The sequence below is a fragment of the Oryx dammah genome, unplaced genomic scaffold (genome assembly GCF_014754425.2).
Source record: "Oryx dammah isolate SB20612 unplaced genomic scaffold, SCBI_Odam_1.1 HiC_scaffold_29, whole genome shotgun sequence".
Taxonomy (NCBI): domain Eukaryota; kingdom Metazoa; phylum Chordata; class Mammalia; order Artiodactyla; family Bovidae; genus Oryx; species Oryx dammah.
Genome location: NW_024070213.1, coordinates 35,591,192 through 35,613,747, shown reverse-complemented (window position 1 = coordinate 35,613,747; position 22,556 = coordinate 35,591,192). Strand labels below are relative to the sequence as shown.

General features: G+C 39.6%; 1 protein-coding gene across 1 annotated transcript in view; it reads left to right on the top strand.

Moving 5' to 3' along the window:
• ITPR2 (inositol 1,4,5-trisphosphate receptor type 2) overlaps positions 1-22,556 on the top strand; it is a 594,002-nt gene that overhangs the window by 163,990 nt on the left and 407,456 nt on the right. The window contains exons 11-13 of the mRNA XM_040234592.1: positions 9,130-9,281; positions 13,594-13,693; positions 14,199-14,359. Coding sequence (XP_040090526.1) covers positions 9,130-9,281; positions 13,594-13,693; positions 14,199-14,359 — 413 coding nt within the window. The remainder of the gene's footprint in view (positions 1-9,129; positions 9,282-13,593; positions 13,694-14,198; positions 14,360-22,556) is intronic.

Genomic DNA, 22,556 nt, shown 5'->3' with positions numbered 1-22,556 from the left:
GAATCAGCCCTGAAAACACATACATTATTTCTTACCGAATGTCTCTGGCTCCTCACAGCAGAATCCCTACGTGATGTCTCTGCTAAAAATTCGATGACTCACAAATGAGTCAACAGAGAAGGTGTTTCCGGAGGCTGCCTGCTGTTAAGCTACGGCAGGGCCCCGGGGAGCTGGAGAAGCCAACAAGCCATTAGTATCTTCTCTGGCTTCCTATACGGGATTTTCAACTTATATAGTCTCAGAGACGGTGTGTCTTTCCTTCCAAGTGCAAATGCTAGTTTTCTAAAAGCCCAGCAGACTAGGTTAACATTCTGAGGCCCTGCATGCCCTAAATTGAGAGAGTCTGGGAGAATGAGCTGATGTGAAATTTAACACCTGTTTAAGCTCTGTTGTACCGTAATGTATTTTCATGATGCAAAGAGGGAGAGAAGTGTGCTTCTGTAATTCTCAGCAGGGAACTAGTGTTTTGGGGTCTTTTTTTTTCCTTTTAAAGAGATGTGGGTTTATAAACAAAAGCCACAAGCACACGATTTTGAACAAAACTGTTTTTGTATTATGGAAGTAAAGCATTAATTTTCTTGTATATTGAAACTTAATCCATTCATTTAGAAATTGTATACTTGTAACTCATTATTCACATTTCATTGTTTAAAAAATTCCAAAGGACTAGCTTGAAGTTTGCTGTCAAACTGCTTATGACAGTTGTTAAGCAAATTAACAGAGTACAAGAGATTAATAGCAAAAAGGTTTAGACTGCAGCACTGTTTTAAAAAACTTCTAACTGTGTTAGAAGCTCCTATTCCCAAATAAACAATTGTTATGCTTTTATAAATGAAACTTATCTGTTCAGTAAAGCTTTTTATCCCCAAGGACCTAAGCAGATGATTTGGGGGTACAATATACATTCCGTTTATCCTGTGTAATTAAAGTTAAACCACAGGTCTTAAATAGTATGAGTAATTTAAAGTGAGCTTTTAGTTAGCCCTAATAAGTGAGGTTTCTGTATGGCAAGGATTTTTATTGTTCACTGTAGGAGTGTCAAACTAGAGAGGTCTCTGACACTCTTATCAGGTTTCCACAGGGAAATATTACCAAGTGGGATATAATAGAAAGTGGGGTTCAGCTGCTCGTTGCTCAGAAGCCGTTAAAGAGGCCAGGTTGGTAGAAACTGCTTTATTTCCGAGGTTGGCAACTGGTGAGGGATAGGGGGAGAGGACAGATGCCTGTCCAAAGCCAACTCCTCCCTACTCCCAACCCTGTCCGCCTCCCCTCCCCGCCTCAGCAGTCTGGAGGTGAGAGCTTTTATAGACAGAGGGAGGGGGCTACATGCAGAAACAGCACAGTCAGTCCCGACAGTCATCTTGAAATCGGTCACTGGTGGTCTGATCAATATCATCTTAATTGTTTTAAGCACAGTTAATCTTCATTTCCAAGGTTGCTTTGTTTCCGTTTCTTTGAGGCCAGTTCTCTGAATTGTGGCAGCTTATGTCGTGGCTACAGTGTGGTCATCCTGTAGTTTACTTCTTCCACTCTCTGTGAGTTTCACTATCTGCAAAACAGCTCACAGACTATGGCTCAGAATATTACCTATAGCCCTTGAGGAGGAACTAAAGGTCCTTGACTCTGCTTAATGGCTAAACTATTATTATTTGGTCTCCTTTGACTGGGTTTCCTTTGTTTCTGCATGTTCTCACTTCGGTGATTAAACCTATTCTTTGGCTAAAGTTTTTCCATGGACAAAAGGCAGGCTGAGGACATGGGGGACACGGACCGTAGTGTCCTGCTCCATTTCAGTAGGAGGGCAGTCTCTAGGAACCTGGACCTGCTCTCCCGTTATATGTCCAGAAAATTCATTCTATTAGCTTTTCAAAAGAGGGAAAAGGAGAGTGTAGACAGGAGGATTGACTCCACTAAATGAATTGATGCATAATGACTGATGACAAATGACTGATGTATAATCGCAGTGGCCTCTCTCAGCTCCCCGTGCTTGTGCTCAGTCGCTTATTCATATCCGACTCTTTGCAACCCTATAGACTGTAGCCCACCAGGCTCCTCTGTCCATGGGATTTTTCTGGCAAGAATACTGGAGTGGGTTGCAATTTCCTGCTCCGGGGGAGCTTCCCAACGCAGGGATTGAACCTGCGTCCCCTGCACTGCAGGCAGATTCTTTACCACTGAGCTACTGGGGAAGCCCTCTCAGTTGCTAAGTAGATATGAAGCCTTGGGGCAGTTAGTGCATTTTCCCTGAAGGAAAGTCTCCATCAAAAGCTAAATTATGATGAGAAGATTGGTGTGCAGATGGCACAGATACCTTTCAGGGATATGGAATGCCCCCAGGAAGACTGGAATACTAATTTGTTGCGTCTACACTGGCCTACAGTGAGAGAAACTATCAAATACTTGTTCACTGACTCTCCAGTATTTAGAGTACATGCTTATCTTCTGTTAATAAAACATTTCTTCAAATACGAAAGTGAAGTGTGTGAAAGTTCATTGCTCAGACATGTCTGACTTTTTGCAATGCTTTGGACTCTAGCCCACCAGGCTCCCCTGTCCGTGGAATTCTCCAGGCAAGAATTCTGGAGTGGGTTGCCATTTCCTCCTCCAGGGGATCTTCCCAGCACAGGGATAAAACCTGGGTCTTCTGCATCGCGGGTGGATTCTTTACCATCTGAGCTACCAGGGAAGCCCTTCTTCAAATATGGTTCAGTATAATTGATTAGGTTTTATTTTCCTTAGCTAAAATTGTGTTTTAATTGTGCCTCTTTGATACTACATTTAAGCCACTTGTCTCAAAAATCCTTTGAGTTTTCTTCCTGCAACTGCCTGATCTCATCCATTATTTCTGCATTCTTCCATTCTGAGGCAGTCTTCCCTCGTGTGTGTTAATAACGCTCATTATGTTGGTGGCTCTTTATTTTGGCTGCAATAGCATTGCCAAATCCAAAAAGAGCTCTTCTATAATATTTCTTGGTGATTGTAACTCTCCTGATCTATTTCTCCCCAAGTTTTCATGTCACAATAAAAAAAGAATTTCCTGTTCTCCTTTTAGAATTAGCATTTTCTCTTCTTAAATCTCCCTATTCCTCTTTGTCCACCTTCTTCATCATGGTGATTTTTATCTTCAATATCGGACGGCACCACCATTTCTACTATTGAGAAGGAGTTCCTGGTTACACGTGGTACGTTCTCCTGGGCCCCGTATAAGAGGATTGTGTAGATCTTCTTGAGACCTTGACTCAGTTACTTGGAGGCGGACAGAAGTGTGATTCCCGTGTCACCAGTACGTTTCAGAGCCGCCAGGGAAAGCTACTTCCTTCATCCATATCTTACTATAATATCTGGGTTTTCATGTTGAGTTGGATGGCAGAGATAATGAAACAGTGTACTTTTGAGTTGGTTAGTTGGTTCTTTTATTCTTTCCTCCCTGTCTCCCTTCCTCCTCCTCTACCTCCCTGTCTCTTCCATCTTCCCTCCCTCCCTGCTCTTTCCTTTTGTTTCTTCCTTCAACAGCTTTGGTGGTGGTTTAGTCGCTAAGTCGTGTCCAACTCTTGCGACCCCGTGGACTGTAGCCTGCCAGGCTCCTCTGTCCGTGGGGTTTTCCAGGCAAGGATACTGGAGTGGATTGCCATTTCCTTCTCCAGGGGATCTCCCTGACCCAGGATTCGAACCCCCAGGAATCTAACCCAGGTCTCCTGCATTGCAGGCAGATTTTACTAAGTTATTATTCACATACCATAAGAATTCTCCTGTTTAGAAGGTACAGTGTTGTGAATCTGTAACCACTATCTAATTTTAGAACATTTTGTTAATCACCTCCCCCAAAGAAAGTCTATATCCACTAGCAGCCCCTATCAACCCAAATCTACTGTCTCTATGAATTTGCCTTTTCTGAATATTTCATATAAGGAATTATAAAATATATGGCCTTTTAAGTGTCTGGCTTCTCTCACTTAACATGTTTTCAAAGTGCATACATGTAGCATGTATCTGTATGTCATTCTTTTTCATGGCAAATAATATTCCATTTGGTGCATGTACCATATTTTGTTTATCATTTGATGGACTTTTGGCTTATTTCTGCTTTTCAGCTATTATAAATGAAGCTGTTATGACCATTCATGTGCAAGTTTTTGCATGGTCATATACTTTCATTTCTTTGGGGTAGATACCTAGAGTGAGAATTGCTGGTTGCGTCTGTGCTAAGCCTCTTCAGTCATGTCCAACTCTGTGCGACCCTTGGACTTTAGCCTGCCAGGCTCCTCTGTCCACGGGCTGCTCCAGGCAAGAATATCGGAGCGGGTTGCTGTGCCCTCCTCCAGGGGATCTTTCCGACCCAGGGGTTGAGTCCATGTCTCATATCTCCTGCTTTGGCAGGCAGGTTCTTTACCACTAGCGCCACCTGGGAAGCCTAGAATTGCTGGTTATATGTTTAATATTTTGAAGAACTACCAAACTTTTCCTAAGTGGCTGCACCATTGTGTGTTCCTCAGCAATATGGGGAGAGACTGAGTGTTACAGTCTCTCCACATCCTAACACTTGTTATTGTCTGTACTTTGATTATAACCATCCTAAAGCATTTTCCTATTTAGTAATGAGATTGAGCACTTTTGCAAGTATTTCTTGGCCATTTTTCTGTCTTCTTTGGAGGAATGTTTGGCCTCATCCTTTGTTCAGTTTTTAATTGGGTTATTTGTCTTTGCAACTGTTGAGTTGTAAATGTTCTTTTTATATTCTGGATACAAGTCCCTTATCAGATATATAACTTACAAATATTCCCTCTCAGACGGTGTACTTTTAATAACTTTATTTATCTATTTATTTTTGGTTGTCCTGGGTCTTCATTGCTGTGCGAGCTTTTCTCTAGTCTCAGTGAGCTGCGGCTCCTCTCTAGTTGCGATGTGCAGGCTTCTCCCTGCTGTGGCTTCTCTTGTTGCGGAGCATGGGCTCTAGGATGCATGGGCTTAAGTAGTTGCAGCTCCTGGGCTCTAGAGGATAGGCTCTATAGTTGTGGCACACACAGATTGGTTTTTTTTTTTTTTTAAACAGGCATTTGTAAAGAGCATTTTAGATGCATAGCAAAATTCAGTGGAAGATACAGACGGTTCCAATACACCGCTGCCTGCAGAAAAGTACAGGGTCCCCTACTATGAGCATCCTTTACCAGAGTGGTACATTTATTACACTGGTTAACCTACCTTGGCACATCAGTCATTATCACCCAAAGTCCATAGTTTACGTTAGGGTTCACTCTTGGTGTAGAACTTTCTATCTCTTTGATTAAAGTATAATGACATGTATCCACCATAAAAGTATCATACAGAATAGTTACATTGCTTTAAAAATCCTCTGTGTTTTTCCTACTCATTCCCCTCCCATCCCCGGCAGCCACTGATCTTTTTACTGTGCCATAATTTTGCTTTTTCCAGAATATTGTACTGCTGTATATTTGAAGTCACACAGTATGTAGCTTTTTCACATTGGCTTTTTTCATTTTAACTATGCCTTTAAGGTTTCTTCATGTCTTTTCATGGCTTGATCATTTCTTTTTAGTGCTGAATAACATTCAATTGTTTGAATGTCCCACAGTTTATTATTCATTCACCTACTGAAAGGTATTTTGTTTGCTTTTATGTTTTGTAGGTATAAATAAAGCTGTGATGCAAGTTTTTGTGTGGACATAGCTTTTCAGCTCCTATGGGTAAATAACAAGGAGCATGATTGCTGAATCACATGGATAGTGTGTGTTTCATTTTGTGTAAAACCACTGAAATGTCTTCCAAAGTGACTGTACCATTCTGCATTCCTACCAGTGAGGAATGAGAGTTCATGTTGTTCCACATCCTTGTCAGCCTTTGGTGTTGTCAGTGTTTTGGATTTTGGCCATTCAGTAGGTGTATATGGTATATCATTGCTGCAAGTGAGATCTAATTAGAGAATTTGCTATTCCCTAATGACATTTGATATTGATCATCTTTTCATGTATGTATTTACCACCTGTTAGTCATCTTTGGTGAGGTATCTGTTGAGGTCTTTTGCTCTTTTAAAAATTCGATTAATTGTTTTCATATTATTGAATTTTAAGAAGAGTTCTTTGTATATTTTGGATACCAGTCCTTTATTAAATATGTCTTTTGCAAGTATTTTCTTCCAGTCTGTGGTTTATCTTCTCATTCTTTTGACTGTGTCTTTCACAGAGCAGGAGAAATTTGTTTTCATGGAACCTTGATTATCGATCATTATTTTTCATTGAAAGTGCTTTTGGTGTCATATTTTTCTTGCACATTCCTATTTTCTTTCTCGTGTCCACACTTCCCATTCCTTCTCTTATTTTGACCTTCTCACTCCAACTATTTTTCTTTCTTCAGACTCCCTCAACTGTCTGTGAGAGTTGAAATACAGGAAATAAACGAAACTGTACAAAGGCACAAAGGCTGCCTAAATTTCAGTAGGGAATAATTAAAGACCAGTGTTTTCATGATGCAAGGGAAGACATTTCAAGTAATAGAATTTCACTTGACTAGCTGCTGCCAGAGATTTATTTGGGAAGAAGTCTTTTTAGCTCACAGATGATCTATGAAGATCTTTTCCAAGCTGGAGATTCCATGAGCCTAAGCTATAATGTTACCCAGGCTGCCTTCTTTCCTAACTTCCTTGTCTGGCAAGGCCATTTTTATTGGGTTATTTAAAGACATTTAGGTTTTCTCTCAAGATGGGATCGTGTTTTGCCCTTCAGAGACTTTTGTTTTTAGTTCGTAGATTTTCATGCCTCAATGCAGATGACTGTGAATTGGGTCTTCTGACCTATGAGAATTTTTTCAGAAACCTTAAAGGTTGTTAAGCATTGCGATTATGCCTGTTCTTTGAGGAGTGACTCACTCAGTGCCTGAGGGCTGCAGACCAGGCCTCTGGCTTTGGGTAATATGGATGGAGATGGCTAGTTAAACTTGGAGTTGAGCATTCCTGCTGCTCTCAGTGCTCCCCTCTCCTTTCCCCCTTTTTATTCCCTCCTCCCCATTGCGTTCCCTTCTTTCTCCTCTCCTTTCTCTTTCCTCCCCCTCTTTCTCCTCTGGTCCTCCCCCTCTCCATCCTCTTTCTTTCTCTCTTTCCCTCATCTTTCATCTCTTGCAGGTAACTGCACTCATCTCTTTGTTTAAATGAAATAATGTTCTTCCTCTTTCTCAATTTTTTGTTGTAAGATTAGCAAGAACAACCAAGGAATGGTTTGGGTACCCTGAGAAGCTTTGTGTAAATTCACAAGTGTAATTTGCTTACTGTTTTTGCATTTCCTTCTTTCCTCTTTCCCTGTGCTTCCTTCTAATGTGTAGTAAGTTACCTTTTTTTCTGATGAATAAACATAGTTCATACTTACTGATAAGAAACAACTGTTACGGGGATTAAACTACCTGGGGAGAGTTTGCCAGACTCCTATCTTCATTTAAGTTTGAACTTGAGTCTTTGTGGAGGGCCTGTAAGTGAAAGATGCCAAGAGCTACCAGGGACTGCTAGGCTGTGCGAGATTTAGCAGATAGCGATCCTGCTTCTACTTCGGACCCTGGCAGTTCCTCTGCCCATTTGTAGGTCAGTGGTGCACCACTTACAGAAGACACCAGCAAGAAATGGCAAAGATTTTCTGATCCAAGGAAAATGATGCTCACAGCCTTGGGATGGTGCTTTAAGTGAACATTTTGGAATGATCAGGTGTAGTGCTAAATTGCCATGGCGACCTTGAAAGCAAAGCTTGTCTTTGGATATGAACTGCTCTCATTTACCTTCCAGCATCCCTTCCCTCCTCTATTTTCTTTCAACTTCCTTTGATGGTACAATGACAGCCGTCCTCTCTTATATTCAAACTTAATTGATTTGATAAATATGTAGAAGTATTACCAAGCTTATATTATAATTGCTGTATCCCGTTTTGGTTTTCTTATACATCAGATCCTTCCATGGGACATAGGAGCTTGGGGAAGTTCAAGAGAAAATGCGTAATCATCAGTCTTGTGTGGCTCTCTGCTTAAAATGGTAGGGATGTAGTGGAAATATTGGCTGAGTTTCATCATAAAGGCTTCTATTCCATTTGACTTCACTTTATTTGACATTATAGTATCTTCTGGGATCTTATAGAATAGCCAATGAACTGAATGGCAATCCTGCCGTTGATTCCCCTTCACTCCAAGTTAATATCCCAGTGGTGTTTCAGGGCTTAGGCAGAAACTCTAAAATGCTTCCAGCTTCCAGGTTAATGAAATCTGGATGGTTCAGCCCACTGTTTCTCTGTGTTTTTGTTTGTTTCGTTTGGCTGAGCAGAGTCTTCGTTGTGGTGTGTAGGTTTTCTCTAATTGTGGAGCAGGGGCTCTAGAGTTTTCACGCTCAGTCAGTGCAGTGCGTGGGTTTAGTTGCCCTCAGGCATGTGGAATCTTAGTTTCCAGACCAGGGATTGAAATCCACATCATCTACATTGGAAGGTGGATTCTTAACCTCTGGACCACTAGGGAAGTCCCTCTGTGTTTGTTTAATTAATTTATTTTTTGTAGCTTTTTTAAAAATTAAAATTTATTTATTTTAATTGGAGGCTAATTACTTTACAATATTGTATTGGTTCTTGCACACATCAACATGAGTCTGCCACGGGCGTACACGTGTTCCCCATCCTGAACCCCACTCCCACCTCCCTCCCCATACCATCCCTCCGGGTCATCCCAGTGCACCAGCCCCAAGGATCCTGTATTGAACCTGGACTGGCGATTCATTTCTTATGTGATATTATACATGTTTCCATGCCATTCCCCTAATCATCCCACCCTCTCCTTCTCCCACAGAGTCCAAAAGACTGTTCTATACATCTGTGTCTCTTTTGCTGTCTCGCATACAGGGTTATTGTTACCATCTTTCTAAATTCCATATGTGGAATGCTCAAAATTACTACTGTGAAAATAGGTTTACTATCAGGGAAGGGGCATAACTATTTTGACTGTTGCTGCTTTGATAATTTACCCAGATGACGTCCTCTGGAGCGTGTGAACTAGGCATGACTATAATCCAATGAAGAAATACGTGCAGATTTACACTTCTCTCCCAATTTAGTAAGAAACCTAATAAAAGTAAAAAACATTCTACCACCTCAACAGAGAGATGGAGATCTTCCAGCTTCAAAGAAGAAACGCCAGGCAGGGGAGAAGATCATGTACACTTTGGTCTCAGTCCCGCATGGAAATGACATTGCGTCGCTTTTCGAACTGGATGCCACGACTCTTCAGAGAGCAGACTGCCTGGTTCCAAGGTAAAAAAAAAACCCTCAAAGAAACAGGTTAAACAATAATGTCTCTTTGAATAATTTTACTGGTTGGTAAGGAATTAAAACCATAATTTTAATATAATTTTTGTGACAGCAAGAGAGCAAGTATAAGTGAAAAACAAGTGTAAAAAATCATACCTCTTTTATGAGTAGATTAACATAGTTGTTCTATTCTTAAAAATAAGTGAAATGTTCAGGACAAGAGAAATTCTGAAAAATTCATAAGAATTATTTATTTCTACTACTTGGATGTCCCGTGGTTACTAAAATGAAAAACAATCTAGAAGCATTTCCGTTAATACTTACGGCATTTTTGTACTCCAGTAAAAATTAATTTAAAAATACTTATGACATTTTTATTATGTCAAATTCCAGATTTCATTCATTTATTTATTTATTCATCCATTTGTTCATTTATTTAGTCATTAAGTCAACAAATCTTTACTGAACGTTGATTACCTCCCAGGCATTGCCCTTGGCATTGGGAGGACAACTGTGAGCAAACTGGTGATGAACTTAAATTCAAATGGGAGAGAAAGGTAATAAACAAATAAGCACAAACTATAAGGTCAGGTAATGAAAATGTTTTGAAGAAGAATTGAAGCATATGGAGAGTTCTGTTATTAGGTATGAGACCTCTCTGATTTAGGATATTTAAGAAAAGATCTGAATGATCTGAAAGACCAAGCCCTCTCCATCTGGGAGAAGTGTTTCAAGCAGCAAGAACACAAAATGGAAAAATATTTAAATTTGCTAGCTGTGCTGAAGGCCCAGCTAGGAGACAAGTAGACCTAAATGAAGAGGGGGAAGGAAGGTTGTTAATGAGGTAATTGTTAACTTACAATGTTTTACATTGTTTTGTCTGGATTTTATGAAGTTTTTTTTTTTTTTTTGACCTACACTGTCTACCTTCCAACAATAGCACTAGAATGCAATCTCTAGATGCATAGAGTTTTGCCTTTGTTATTAAGTTTGGTGGGATTGTTCTAAATTGTCCTTGATCCAGCATGATTGTCCTTGGCCTTGGGCAGATCCCAGTGGTTAGATTGAATGTACACGCTCAAAATGCAGACATTACTGTGCAGGTTACTTTCAGAGAAGGTAAAAAGTTGCTCTGCTAACACTGCCGGAAATTACTGCTCCTTGGGCTTCCTGGGCTGTTTCACAGCTGTTCTCACTCATGAGATATGTAGCTGAGTCGAACATGCCTGATTTTGGAAGCTAAGCAGGGTCAGACCTGTTTGGTACTTGGATGGGCGAAAGGTAGCTGAATCTTGGCCTTGCATGAGCCATTTCTCTTTGGGCTACCAACAGAGGTCTGTAAAGAGATCCACACATGAAGTTTTGACTTGATGCAAGTCCCTGACCTTCTTTTCTGAGCATGGCATCTTAATAAATCCTTGCTCTGACTACTTACTTTAGATTTTAACTCAGCAAACATAGAGTCCTTCTTGAACTCTAACCAAGAAAATTTGCTTAAGGAAAAGGTAGAAAGATCTCACTATATAGACATGCCCCAGAGCCTTGCTCTATATGGAAGGGTTCATCTATTACTATTCAGAGCTGCTGAAGCCCTTCTCATTATAGAACAGATTTTTGTATTAACATATCCTTTGTCATTAGTTGTTTTAAAGCTTCTGCTAATGAACACTTTGTGATAACTACTATTGTAATATAACTCTGGAGCTCTTGCTATGTGCTGAGCACTCTGTCAAGTTCTTTATAAATATTCTGGCAGCAATTCTAACAGATCAGGACTGAAGACTAGCTGTACTGTGTGTGCTTAATCGCTCAGTAGTGTCTGACTCTTTGCGACCCCATAGCCCACCAGGCTCCTCCATCTGTGGGATTTCCCAGGCAAGAATACTGTAGTGGGTTGCCATTTCCTTCTCCAGGAGATCTTCTCAACATAGGGATCAAACCCAGGTCTCCCACACTGCAGGCGAATTCTGAGCCACCGGGGATGAACTAGTTAATACCATGCTTTTCATGTCAGCTTCAAGTTGGAATCGCCTGTGCAGCGTTTTGCCCTTTATGCTCTGGCCACACAAAGACCAGTGAAATCACTTGGAGATCTTTAAAAAGTACTGATTTCTTCTCTGAGTCCCAGACGTTCTGATTTAAATAATGTGCAGTGCAGCCTGGGCAACAGGCTGAAGCAGCTTTTCTGGTGACTCTAATGTGCAGCCAGGTTGGGGAACTACTGGCTTAGTGTGACTAGGTGATCAGTCAAGGTCTAGCTCATGAGGTGGAATTTGATCCTGATGTGTGTGAATCTGAAGTCTATACTCTTAACCACTATGATGCATACCTTTATCTTTTATTTTTATTTATTTAAGATTTTTTTTTGATGTGGATCATTTTTAAAATCGTTATTGAATTTGTTATAATATTGCTTCTGTTTTATGTTTTGTTTTTTTGGCCTTGAGACATGTGGGATCTTAGCTCCCCAACGAGGGATCAAACCCATACCTCTGCACTGGAAGGCAAAGAGTCTTAAGCCCTGGACTGCCAGGAAGTCCTCCTAATGTCTTCATATTTTAGACATTCAAATGACATCAAGATTCTAAGACAGGATTTTTGTGGTGTAGGTCCTAAGGAGTTATTCATTTCTAGAATTCTTGGAAATTGCAAGTTATAATGCTCAAGTGTGGTCTCATTAGTTTGGAACTCAGCCATCTAGGTTGACTCCATAAACATCTATAGAAAAAGTGCAGGGGTAAGACTAGGGCGAATGACCATGGAGCTGAATAAGCTATGGCCCCACTTTCCAGATGCTTAAATTACAATGGTGAGGATAATTGAGTCCAGATGACATCTCCATGCAGAAGATAAGTGGTATCACAGAGGTATTTCAGTACTGGACCTTTGCTGCTTATTTGGACAATGATTGGACCTTTGCTGTTCTAGATTTTTGAAACTCAGTCTCGATCTACTTTTATGAATAAGCAGAACCATGGTGTTTGAGACTAAATCTCTTTCCCTGAAGCCTTTTTTTTTTTTTTTCAATTTGAGTTTCTCTTATTGGCCTTAGTGCTTTCTGCCTTGTGTTATAGGGATTTATCTTATCTTTCCTGCTGAACTTCTTGCAACTTGAAGGCAGAGAACTTACTACAATGGTTTTCTTTTAATGGACACTTTATTCGTTTTGTTTAAGAAATGACAATAAAAGTTTCACTGAACATGATAATATTTGAGCTGGAGAAAGCTCTAGCTGTTCTTTCTCATACACTCTCTCACAATTCACTTGTCATTGGTTCTTATTATTGCTGGAACATGAATTAGCAAATATGGGACCATTGCTCCTAAGGGAAATACAGAGTTAGGTTCCTGCAAGCCTCTGGACACAGTATTTTTGTCAATCAGTTTATACTCAACCTTGTTTTTTATGTGTTTTTGGTTAAAGACACCTCACTTAATGTATACTTTTGGTTCATGAACACTGAATTCATGACCATCAACACTATAACTCATGCCTGGATGAAGCTTCTCTGTCGTTAGTATTTTCTCTGTAATGCACAGCACAGCTTTGCTCTACGGGAACACAACACAGCACTTTAGCACTGCGCTTGGGACTGTTTTCAACAGTGAATTCCCCAATGACAGTGAAAAACATGGTGATATACAGACCATGAAAAGACACTTGTTGATGGTTCAAGAGCAGAAACGAGAAGGCAGAGCACTGCCTTGTTCAGCCTCACTGGGGATGTGAATGGCAGGGAATCAAATTTTTTGCCACTCTATGCATGTCTGAGAAAGACTGCCAAAGTGCCCCAAGAATTGATATTGGGGTTACAGATAATTTGTCACAGGTACATAATCTGCAATTATTGAGGATTGACTACACTATATACTTTCATGTGTAAATGGTTAAACCACAAAAGGGACTACTGTGAGACAGCCATTATAACTGAGATGGTTACACAGTCAGTGCTTCTTACCTTCGTATACATCAGAATTTCCTGGAAAGGCTGGTAAAATACTCACTGTTGGACCTCACGCTCAGATTCTCTGATTCAGTGGACTGGGGTAAAACCTTGGACTTTGTAACTAGTGTCCAGGCAATGCTGATGGTGCTGGTCCAAGATCCAGATTTTGAGAACTACCAGTCTAGGTAATAATACTGCATGCTTTGAAATAGTCTGTAGTCAGATTTTCCCTTTAAACATGACTGATCTACACTCAGTTAACTGTGCGAAATATATTTATATTCATATCATGTATGAAGCTTAAATATGTTAATATTAAGTGTGTTAATTTTTTATAAACCATTTTTAAAATATTATTTTTCTTTTAGGAACTCATATGTTCGGTTGAGACATTTATGTACAAACACGTGGGTAACCAGCACTAGCATCCCCATAGACACGGATGAAGAGAGGCCTGTTATGTTGAAGGTAAATGTTTCTGAGAATGGTTTACTTTTCATCCAGATGTTGTGTGAATAGGATTACTGGATGACTGACATGTTCTCACAACTGCACTTCGTCAATATTAGCAATTATTGCAATGAATCTCATCAAGGACTCAGGCCCCCCAGTCAGGTCACTGAAGGGCTGTTATTCAAGAAGGTGCAGCAGAGATACCAAGAGAATGGGAGCAGCATGTAGGAAGGGAAGAAGATTCCAGAAGGGCATTTCCTTTCCTCTGTTGAAACTGAAGCAAAGGGCACGGGTAAAAGGAAAACACTGCCAGTCAGGCTTTGAGAACAAGGCAGGAAACGGGCAGGAGAGATCTGTGTCTCTACAGCTTTTCATAGTGGGTGATGCTTGTAGGAATTGTGTTTGGATCATCTGCTTCTGTTTTGTACCTTTTCTGCAGTACTAAGATGTGTTAGTACTTGAAGAGTATTGCATCATTTTTTAATAAAGCAACTAATCTTAATGGAAAAACACATTGCAGATTGGAACTTGCCAAACAAAAGAAGATAAAGAAGCATTTGCCATTGTGTCTGTCCCACTGTCCGAGGTCCGAGACTTAGACTTTGCCAATGATGCAAATAAAGTGCTGGCGACTACAGTTAAAAAGCTGGAAAATGGCACAATAACCCAGAATGAAAGGAGGTTAGTAACTTTCTAGAATGACTTTTACTTATTTATCATTCATATTTTTAAATTAATTTATTTAATTAGAGGCTAATTACTTTACAATATTGTGGTGGTTTTGGCCATACATTAACATGAATCAGTCACGGTGTACAAGTGTTCCCCATCCTGAACCCCCCTCCCACCTCCCATCCCATCCCATCCCATCCCATCCCTCTGGGTTGTTCCAGTGCTTTGAGTGCCCTGTTCCATGCATCGAACTTGGACTGTCATCTCTTTCACATATGGTAATATATATGTTTCAATGCTATTCTCTCAAATCATCCCACCCTTGCCTTCTCCACTGAGTCCAAAAATCTATTCTTTATATTTGTGTCTCTTTTGCTGTCTCACATATAGGGTCATCATTACCATCTTTTTAAATTTCATATATATGCGTTAATATACTGTATTGGTGTTTTTCTTTCTGACTTATTTCACTCTGTATAATAGGCTCCAGTTTCATCCACCTGATTAGAACAGATTCAAATGTGTTCTTTTTAAAGCTGAGTAATATTCCATCATGTATATGTACCACCACTTTCTTATCCATTCGTCAGCCAATGGACATCTAGGTTGCTTCCGTGTCCTGGCTATTGTGAGCAGTGCTGGGATGAACACTGGGGTACATTGTTCTCTTTCAGTTCTGGTTTCCTCGGTGTGTGTGCCCAGCAGTGGGATAGCTGGGTCATATGGCAGTTCTGTTTCCAGTTTTTTAAGGAATCCCTACACTCTTCTCCATAGTGGCTGTACTAGTTTGCATTCCCACCAACAGTGTAAGAGGGTTCCCTTTTTTCCATACCCTCTCCAGCATTTATTGCTTGTAGACTTTTGGATAGCAGCTATTCCAACTGGTGTGAAATGGTACCTCATTGTGGTTTTGATTTGCATTTCTCTGATAATGAGTGATGTTGAGCTTCTTTTCATGTGTTTGTTAGCCATCTGTATGTCTTCTTTGGAGAAATGTCTGTTTAGTTCTTTGGCCTGGTTTTTGATTGGGTCGTTTATTTTTCTCGTATTGAGCTGCATGAGCTAGAATAACTTTTAAATCATCAAGAGTCAGTTGTCAACTCATGCAGTAGCTCTCAGTGAATGAATGACTCTAAGGAAATAGGTAGAATGGTCTCCATGGCAGCACACCTGCTTCTCAATGAGCAGATCCTGGTGCCTAAATGAAAATAGTAACATTAAAATCTGGGGAATGTTTACATTTTTCTATTTTAGTTTGGCTTGAACACAGTTGTTTTGAGTTACTTTCTGACCTTTCCTTTTAAATGTTTCATAAGAGATGCCTTTTGATGCACTTGAGTTGGTATTTGGGTTTGGAGTTTTAAAGGCCCTATAAAAGTTTTATGCTTTTTTGTTCTTATTTATTCAAGATACATTTCTCTGTTCAAGTCCCGCAAAGTAAACATGTTATATAATACCAGCAAACAGTCTGCAAGAGTGTAGCTTTCTGCCCTTGTAACTCGCTCAAAGACACTCGAAGAAACTGGATCTTGATTCCTCCACTCATTCCATTTTGGAAATGAGTAAGAAAGAGTGATACTGATAGCCACCAGTCATTTCATCCCTACTTTATACTGGTACTATGTTAGGCACTGTAAATATATTTCTCTAGTCCTTCAAACAGCCTTGATATGGGCATTATTCCCATTCTACATAAAGGATAATTGAAAGTTTAAGCCAATCAGGTAAGGTCACACTGTAAGTAGGGATTTAATCATGTGTGTTTTTAAAGTCCATAGGTTTCCAACACACCAGAGCACAAGCATTCTCTGTATCTCTCCACTTCATGGTCTGCTACATACCTTTCAATTTGAATAAGAAAAATAAGAAATTACCAACTTCCCAGGCATTCACACACTGAAATTCTCATGCACAGCTGGTGAAATGATAATTGGTATCAGTTCAGTTCAGTTGCTCAGTCGTGTCCAACTCTGTGACCCCATGGACTGCGGCATGCCAGGCATCCTTGTCCATCACTAACTCCCAGAGCTTGCTCAAACTCATGTCCATCATGTCGGTGATGCCATCCAACCATCTCATCCTCTGTCATCCCCTTCTCCTCATGCCTTCAATCTTTCCCAGCATCAGGGTCTTTTCCAATGAGTCAGTTCTTCACATCAGGTGGCCAAAGTATTAGAAGCTTTCAGCATCAGTCCTTCTGATGAATATTTATGACTGATTTCCTTTAGGATTGACTGGTTTGATCTCCTTGCTTTCCAGGAGATAATTGATATAAGCATTTTGAAACATAGTTTGACAGTAAGGAGCAAAGTTTAAGGAAGCAGTCACTCCTCATGTAAGTGGAATCATGCAGTGTTTGTCCTTCTGTGACTGGTTTATTTCACAAAACAGGTTCACTCATATTGTCATATGTGACAGGATTTCCTTGTTTGTTAAACTTGTGTACTATTCTTAGGACAGTTTACACACAGTGGCAATGCAGCCATGAACAGCACAGACTCCATTCACATCTTCATGCAATTTACAGGCTTGAGTATTGGTTCCAGTTCCCTGAGATAGGAGCTCAGAATCTAGAGCAGGGACCATCCAACATGTGATCACCAGATCAGATGTCTTTCTGATACAGAGTTAATATTTTCCTATAGCAGTGTCATTTCCCTTTGAATTTTACTTGCTTGATATTCCTGTCTTGACACCAGCTGTCCTTTGTTTAGTGTTCGGGTAGATGCCTTTTTTCAATATCCATTTGTTTCAGTTTTGCCAGTCATTTTGCTTTGTTAATGTCTTGTGAGCAAGCAAGAGCTGGATTTTAAAAATATAATCTGATAGTCTATTTGAATTCGCTAAAGTTTAATTACCTTGATTTGATAAATGATGTGTTTGGACTTATTTGAATACTAATGGGTATCATATTTTGTTATATTCTTTCTCCTGTATAGCTTTTTTCTTTCCCCTCTTCTTCTTTCTTCCTTTCTGTTAGAGTGGTTAAGTTTGTATTTTCTCCCCATTTTTACATTTCTCCTGGTTTAGAAGCTATAGATCCTTTCCTATTCTTTTGCAAGTGCCCATATGGTCTTGTCATACACTTCAGCTATATATTCTTTTTTACATAACTTGAAAATATTTCTTTCTCTCATGGGAGAAAAATACTTAAGAATGCTTTGATTATTTTCTGCTATTCTACTTCCCATCTTTTTTTGGGGCGGGGGGACTAGTTGTCTAGATGCATAGTTCTGAGTTTATTCTTTAAATTACTTATGTCATCTAAATTATGATGTATCACTTTTTTCTGAAAATTTAGTTCCTAAAATTATTTTTCAGATATTAATTATATTTCTTAATGTATTTTACCTTCTGTTCTACTTGCTTTTATTTCTTGCATTTCACTCCTCTCTGGGTTCACTTTTCTTTTTGCTGAAATTTTTTCTTTAGTCTATTCAATGAGGTTATAAATCTTATTAATCTTTATATGGGGATGTCTTTATTTTACCTCCTTTTTTAACTGATACTTTATGTATGAAATGCCAGGTTGACAGTTCTTTTTCTTTAGTATTTTAAAGTTATAACAATTATTTTCTGTTGTATCTTGTTGCCTTTAAGAATTCTTTATTGGCATTTTTCTTTACTTTCTGATAATTTTGTAGATTTTTTCTTTTGTCTTTGATGTCCTAAAGTTTCACAACAGTGTGTTTACAAGTAATTTTTATTTTTATTTTTCCCACTTGACACTTAGGGTATACTTTTAATCAGAATACTTATCGTTTTCTTCAATTCTGGAAAATTTTCAGCCATTTTCCTTCAAATATTTATCTTTTTGTCTTACCTCTCTTCTGGAACTCCTATTAAATGTGTGTTGAATCCTCTTAATTCATCTCCCTTATCTCTTAACTTTCCTTTTATAACTTGCCTTTTGAAATCTGTCCTGCTTCCAAGATTGATTTTTTTGATATTGAATGGGTGAATTTAACTCAGATGACCATTATATCTACTACTGCGGGCAGGAATCCCTCAAAAGAAATGGAGTAGCCATCATGGTCAACAAAAGAGTCTGAAATGCAGGACTTGGATGCAATCTCAAAAATGACAGAATGATCTCTGTTCGTCTCTAAGGCAAACCATTCAATATCACGGTTATCCAAGTCTATGCCCCAACCAGTAACGCTGAAGAAGCTGAAGTTGAACGGTTTTATGAAGACCTACAAGACCTTTTAGAACTAACATCCAAAAAAGATGTCCTTTTCATTATAGGGGACTGGAATGCAAAAGTAGGAAGTCAAGAAACAGCTGGAGTAACAGGCAAATTTGGCCTTGGAATGCGAAATGAAGCAGGTTAAAGACTAATAGAGTTTTGTCAAGAAAATGCACTGGTCATAGCAAACACCCTCTTCCAACAACACAAGAGAAGACTCTACACATGGACATCGCCAAATGGTCAACACCGAAATCAGATTGATTATATTCTATGCAGCCAAAGATGGTGAAGCTCTATACAGTCAACAAAAACAAGACCAGGAGCTGACTGTGGCTCAGATCATGAACTCCTTATTACCAAATTCAGACTCAAATTGAAGAAAGTAGGGAAAACCGCTAGACCATTCAGGTATGACCTAAATCAAATCCCTTATGATTATACAGTGGAAGTGAGAAATAGATTTAAGGGCCTAGATCTGATAGATAGAGTGCCTGATGAACTATGGAATGAGGTTTGTGACATTGTACAGGAGACAGGGATCAAGACCATCCCCATGGAAAAGAAATGCAAAAAAGCAAAATGGCTGTCTGGGGAGGCCTTACAAATAGCTGTGAAAAGAAGAGAGGCAAAAAGCAAAGGAGAAAAGGAAATATATAAGCATCTGAATGCAGAGTTCCAAAGAATAGCAAGAAGAGATAAGAAAGCCTTCCTCAGTGATCAATGCAAAGAAATAGAGGAAAACAACAGACTGGAAAAGACTAGAGATCTCTTCAAGAAGATGAGATCTCTTCAAGAAAATTAGAGATACCAAGGGAACATTTCATGCAAAGATGGGCTCGATAAAGGACAGAAATGGTCTGGACCTATCAGAAGCAGAAGATATTAAGAAGAGGTGGCAAGAATACATGGAAGAACTGTATAAAAATATCTTCAGGACCCAGATAATCATGATGATGTGATCACTAATCTAGAGCCAGACATCTTGGAATGTGAAGTCAAGTGGGCCTTAGAAAGCATCACTGTGAACAAAGCTAGTGGAGGTGATGGAATTCCAGTTGAGCTATTTCAAATCCTGAAAGATGATGCTGTGAAAGTGCTGCACTCAATATGCCAGCAAATTTGGAAAACTCAGCAGTGGCCACAGGACTGGAAAAGGTGTTTTCATTCCAATCCCAAAGAAAGGCAATGCCAAAGAATGCTCAAACTACCACACAATTGCACTCATCTCACATGCTAGTAAAGTAATGCTCAAAATTCTCCAAGCCAGGCTTCAGCAATCCATGAACCGTGAACTCCCTGATGTTCAAGCTGGTTTTAGAAAAGGCAGAGGAACCAGAGATCAAATTGCCAACATCAGCTGGATCATTGAAAAAGCAAGAGAGTTCCAGAAAAACATCTATTTCTGTTTTATTGACTATGCCAAAGCCTTTGCCTCTGTGGATCACAATAAACTGTGGAAAATTCTGAAAGAGATGGGAATACCAGACCACCTAACCTGCCTCTTGAGGAATCTGTATGCAGGTCAGGAAGCAACAGTTAGAACTGGACATGGAACAACAAACTGGTTCCAAATAGGAAAAGGAGTACGTCAAGGCTGTATATTGTCACCCTGCTTATTTAACTTCTATGCAGAGTACATCATGAGAAACACTGGACTGAAAGAAACACAAGCTGGAATCAAGATTGCCAGAAGAAATATCAATAACCTCAGATATACAGATGACACCACTCTTATGGCAGAAAGTGAAGAGGAACTAAAAAGCCTCTTGATGAAAGTGAAAGAGGAGAGCGAAAAAGTTGGCTTAAAGCTCAACATTCAGAAAACAAAGATCATGGCATCCGGCCTCATCACTTCATGGGAAATAGATAGGGAAACAATGGAAACAGTGTCAGACTTTATTTTTTGGGGCTCCAAAATCATTGCAGATGGTGATTGCAGCCATGAAATTAAAAGACGCTTACTCCCTGGAAGAAAAGTTATGACCAACCTAGATAGTATATTCAAAACAGAGACATTACTTTGCCGACTAAGGTCCATCTAGTCAAGGCTATGGTTTTTCCTGTGGTCATGTACGGATGTGAGAGTTGGACTGTGGAGAAAGCTGAGTGCCAAAGAATTGATGCTTTTGAACTGTGGTGTTGGAGAAGACTCTTGAGAGTCCCTTGGACTGCAAGGAGATCCAGCCAATCTATTCTGAAGGAGATCAACCCTGGGATTTCTTTGGAAGGAATGATGCTAAAGCTGAAACTCCAGTACTTTGGCCACCTCACGCAAAGAGTTGACTCATTGGAAAAGACTCTGATGCTGGGACGGACTGGGGGCAGGAGGAGAAGGGGATGATAGAGGATGAGATGGCTGGATGGCATCACGGACTTGATGGACATGAGTCTGAGTGAACCCTGGGAGTTGGTGATGGACTGGGAGGCCTGGCGTGCTGCGATTCATGGGGTCGCAAAGAGTCGGACACAACTGAGTGACTGAACTGAACTGAATAAGTCACCACATATTCTAGAATGTATGTGTAGTATTTTACCTTCATGAATTATATTTTTATTTAAATGATTATAATTTTGGTTCTCAGATTTCTGTTGGTTCTTTTGCATAGCCACATTTTCTTCATTTGTATCTGCCCTCTTTTATGTATATTGTCTTCTTTGGTATATAAATTGTTTTCTTAACTCTTTGAGGATTGGAAACACACTGATTTAAAAGTTATTTTGAAATTGCACTGTTACTTGTAATTTTTTGGTAATGAAGTGGCCTCCTGGTTTTTTAGTATGATGGATGGCTTTCTTAATCTCAGTATTTCTCTTGTGCTTTGAATTTAAATATGCAGGTTCTTCTTGAGTGGAAATTTCTTTCTTATTCTCTCTCTGCATTCTCTCATCTTCTTTATTAGTTTTATGGTTGCTTCCACCTGGCTCATCTCAACAAGTCCAGAGCCAGGTCTGATATTGAGGGCTGAGAATTCATGTCCTCTGGTAATTTGAGGCTTTAGCCATGGAGATTGCAGGTGGTTGAGTCCTGTCTATGTGCTTCCTCTCTTTCCTCCTATCACTCACTGCACAGCCAGGACTGGAACAGGGGTCACAATACTTTTAGGGTTCCTTTAAGAGATGGAGACACCCTGCTTTAGTCTCTGCTTTTGTATCTTTAGTTTAGTTCCCTCCCATATGCTTTCAGTCCCCATTGTCTTGCTAGTACTGAATATTATCCTTGCTGATCACTGTCTTTCTTATTTCATTCCTGGTTGACTATGTTTTTTGTTAGGTTTTAGGTATGTCTTTTTAAAATACATATTTTGTTTATCATGGCTGCATATGATAAAAAAATTCACACAAAAAGTTTTTAGTAAAAGGAAATTAATAAGTTTGAATGATTAAAGGACCTACCCATCTCCCTTTTGGCTCAGACGGTAAAGCTTCTGCCTACAATGTGGGAGACCTGGTTTCAATCCCTGGGTTGGGAAGATCTCCTTGAGAAGGAAATGGCAACCCACTCCAGTACTCTTGCCTGGAAAATCCCATGGACGGAGGAGCCTGGTAGGCTACAGTCCATGGGGTCACAAAGAGTCAAACACAACTGAGCGACTTCACTTTCCATCTCCCAGTATAGAATTGCAATTTGGTCTAAACTGAAAAAATCAGTTTTATTTGCCACAGATGGGATGCTTGAGGTAAAATGACAAAAATAAGGTTTCAACAGTTTTGGAGGTCAAAAGAGAAGACTCATTTTCTTGACTATCATTGCCTCATCATTAGGGGAGGTGGGCTCTGCAAATAAGGTTAATGTATAGTCATTCTCAGTCAAGACTGTTAATTTTCTTTATCATCATTTCATTAGCTATCACCAGTTTTTAATTTATTTTTAATTGGAAAATAATTGCTTTACAGTATTGTGTTGGTCTCTGCTGTACAACATTGAGAATCAGTCATAACTATGTATATATATCCCCCTTCCTCGTGAGCTTCCCTCCCAGCCCCCCATCGTACCCCTCTAGGTCATCACAGAGC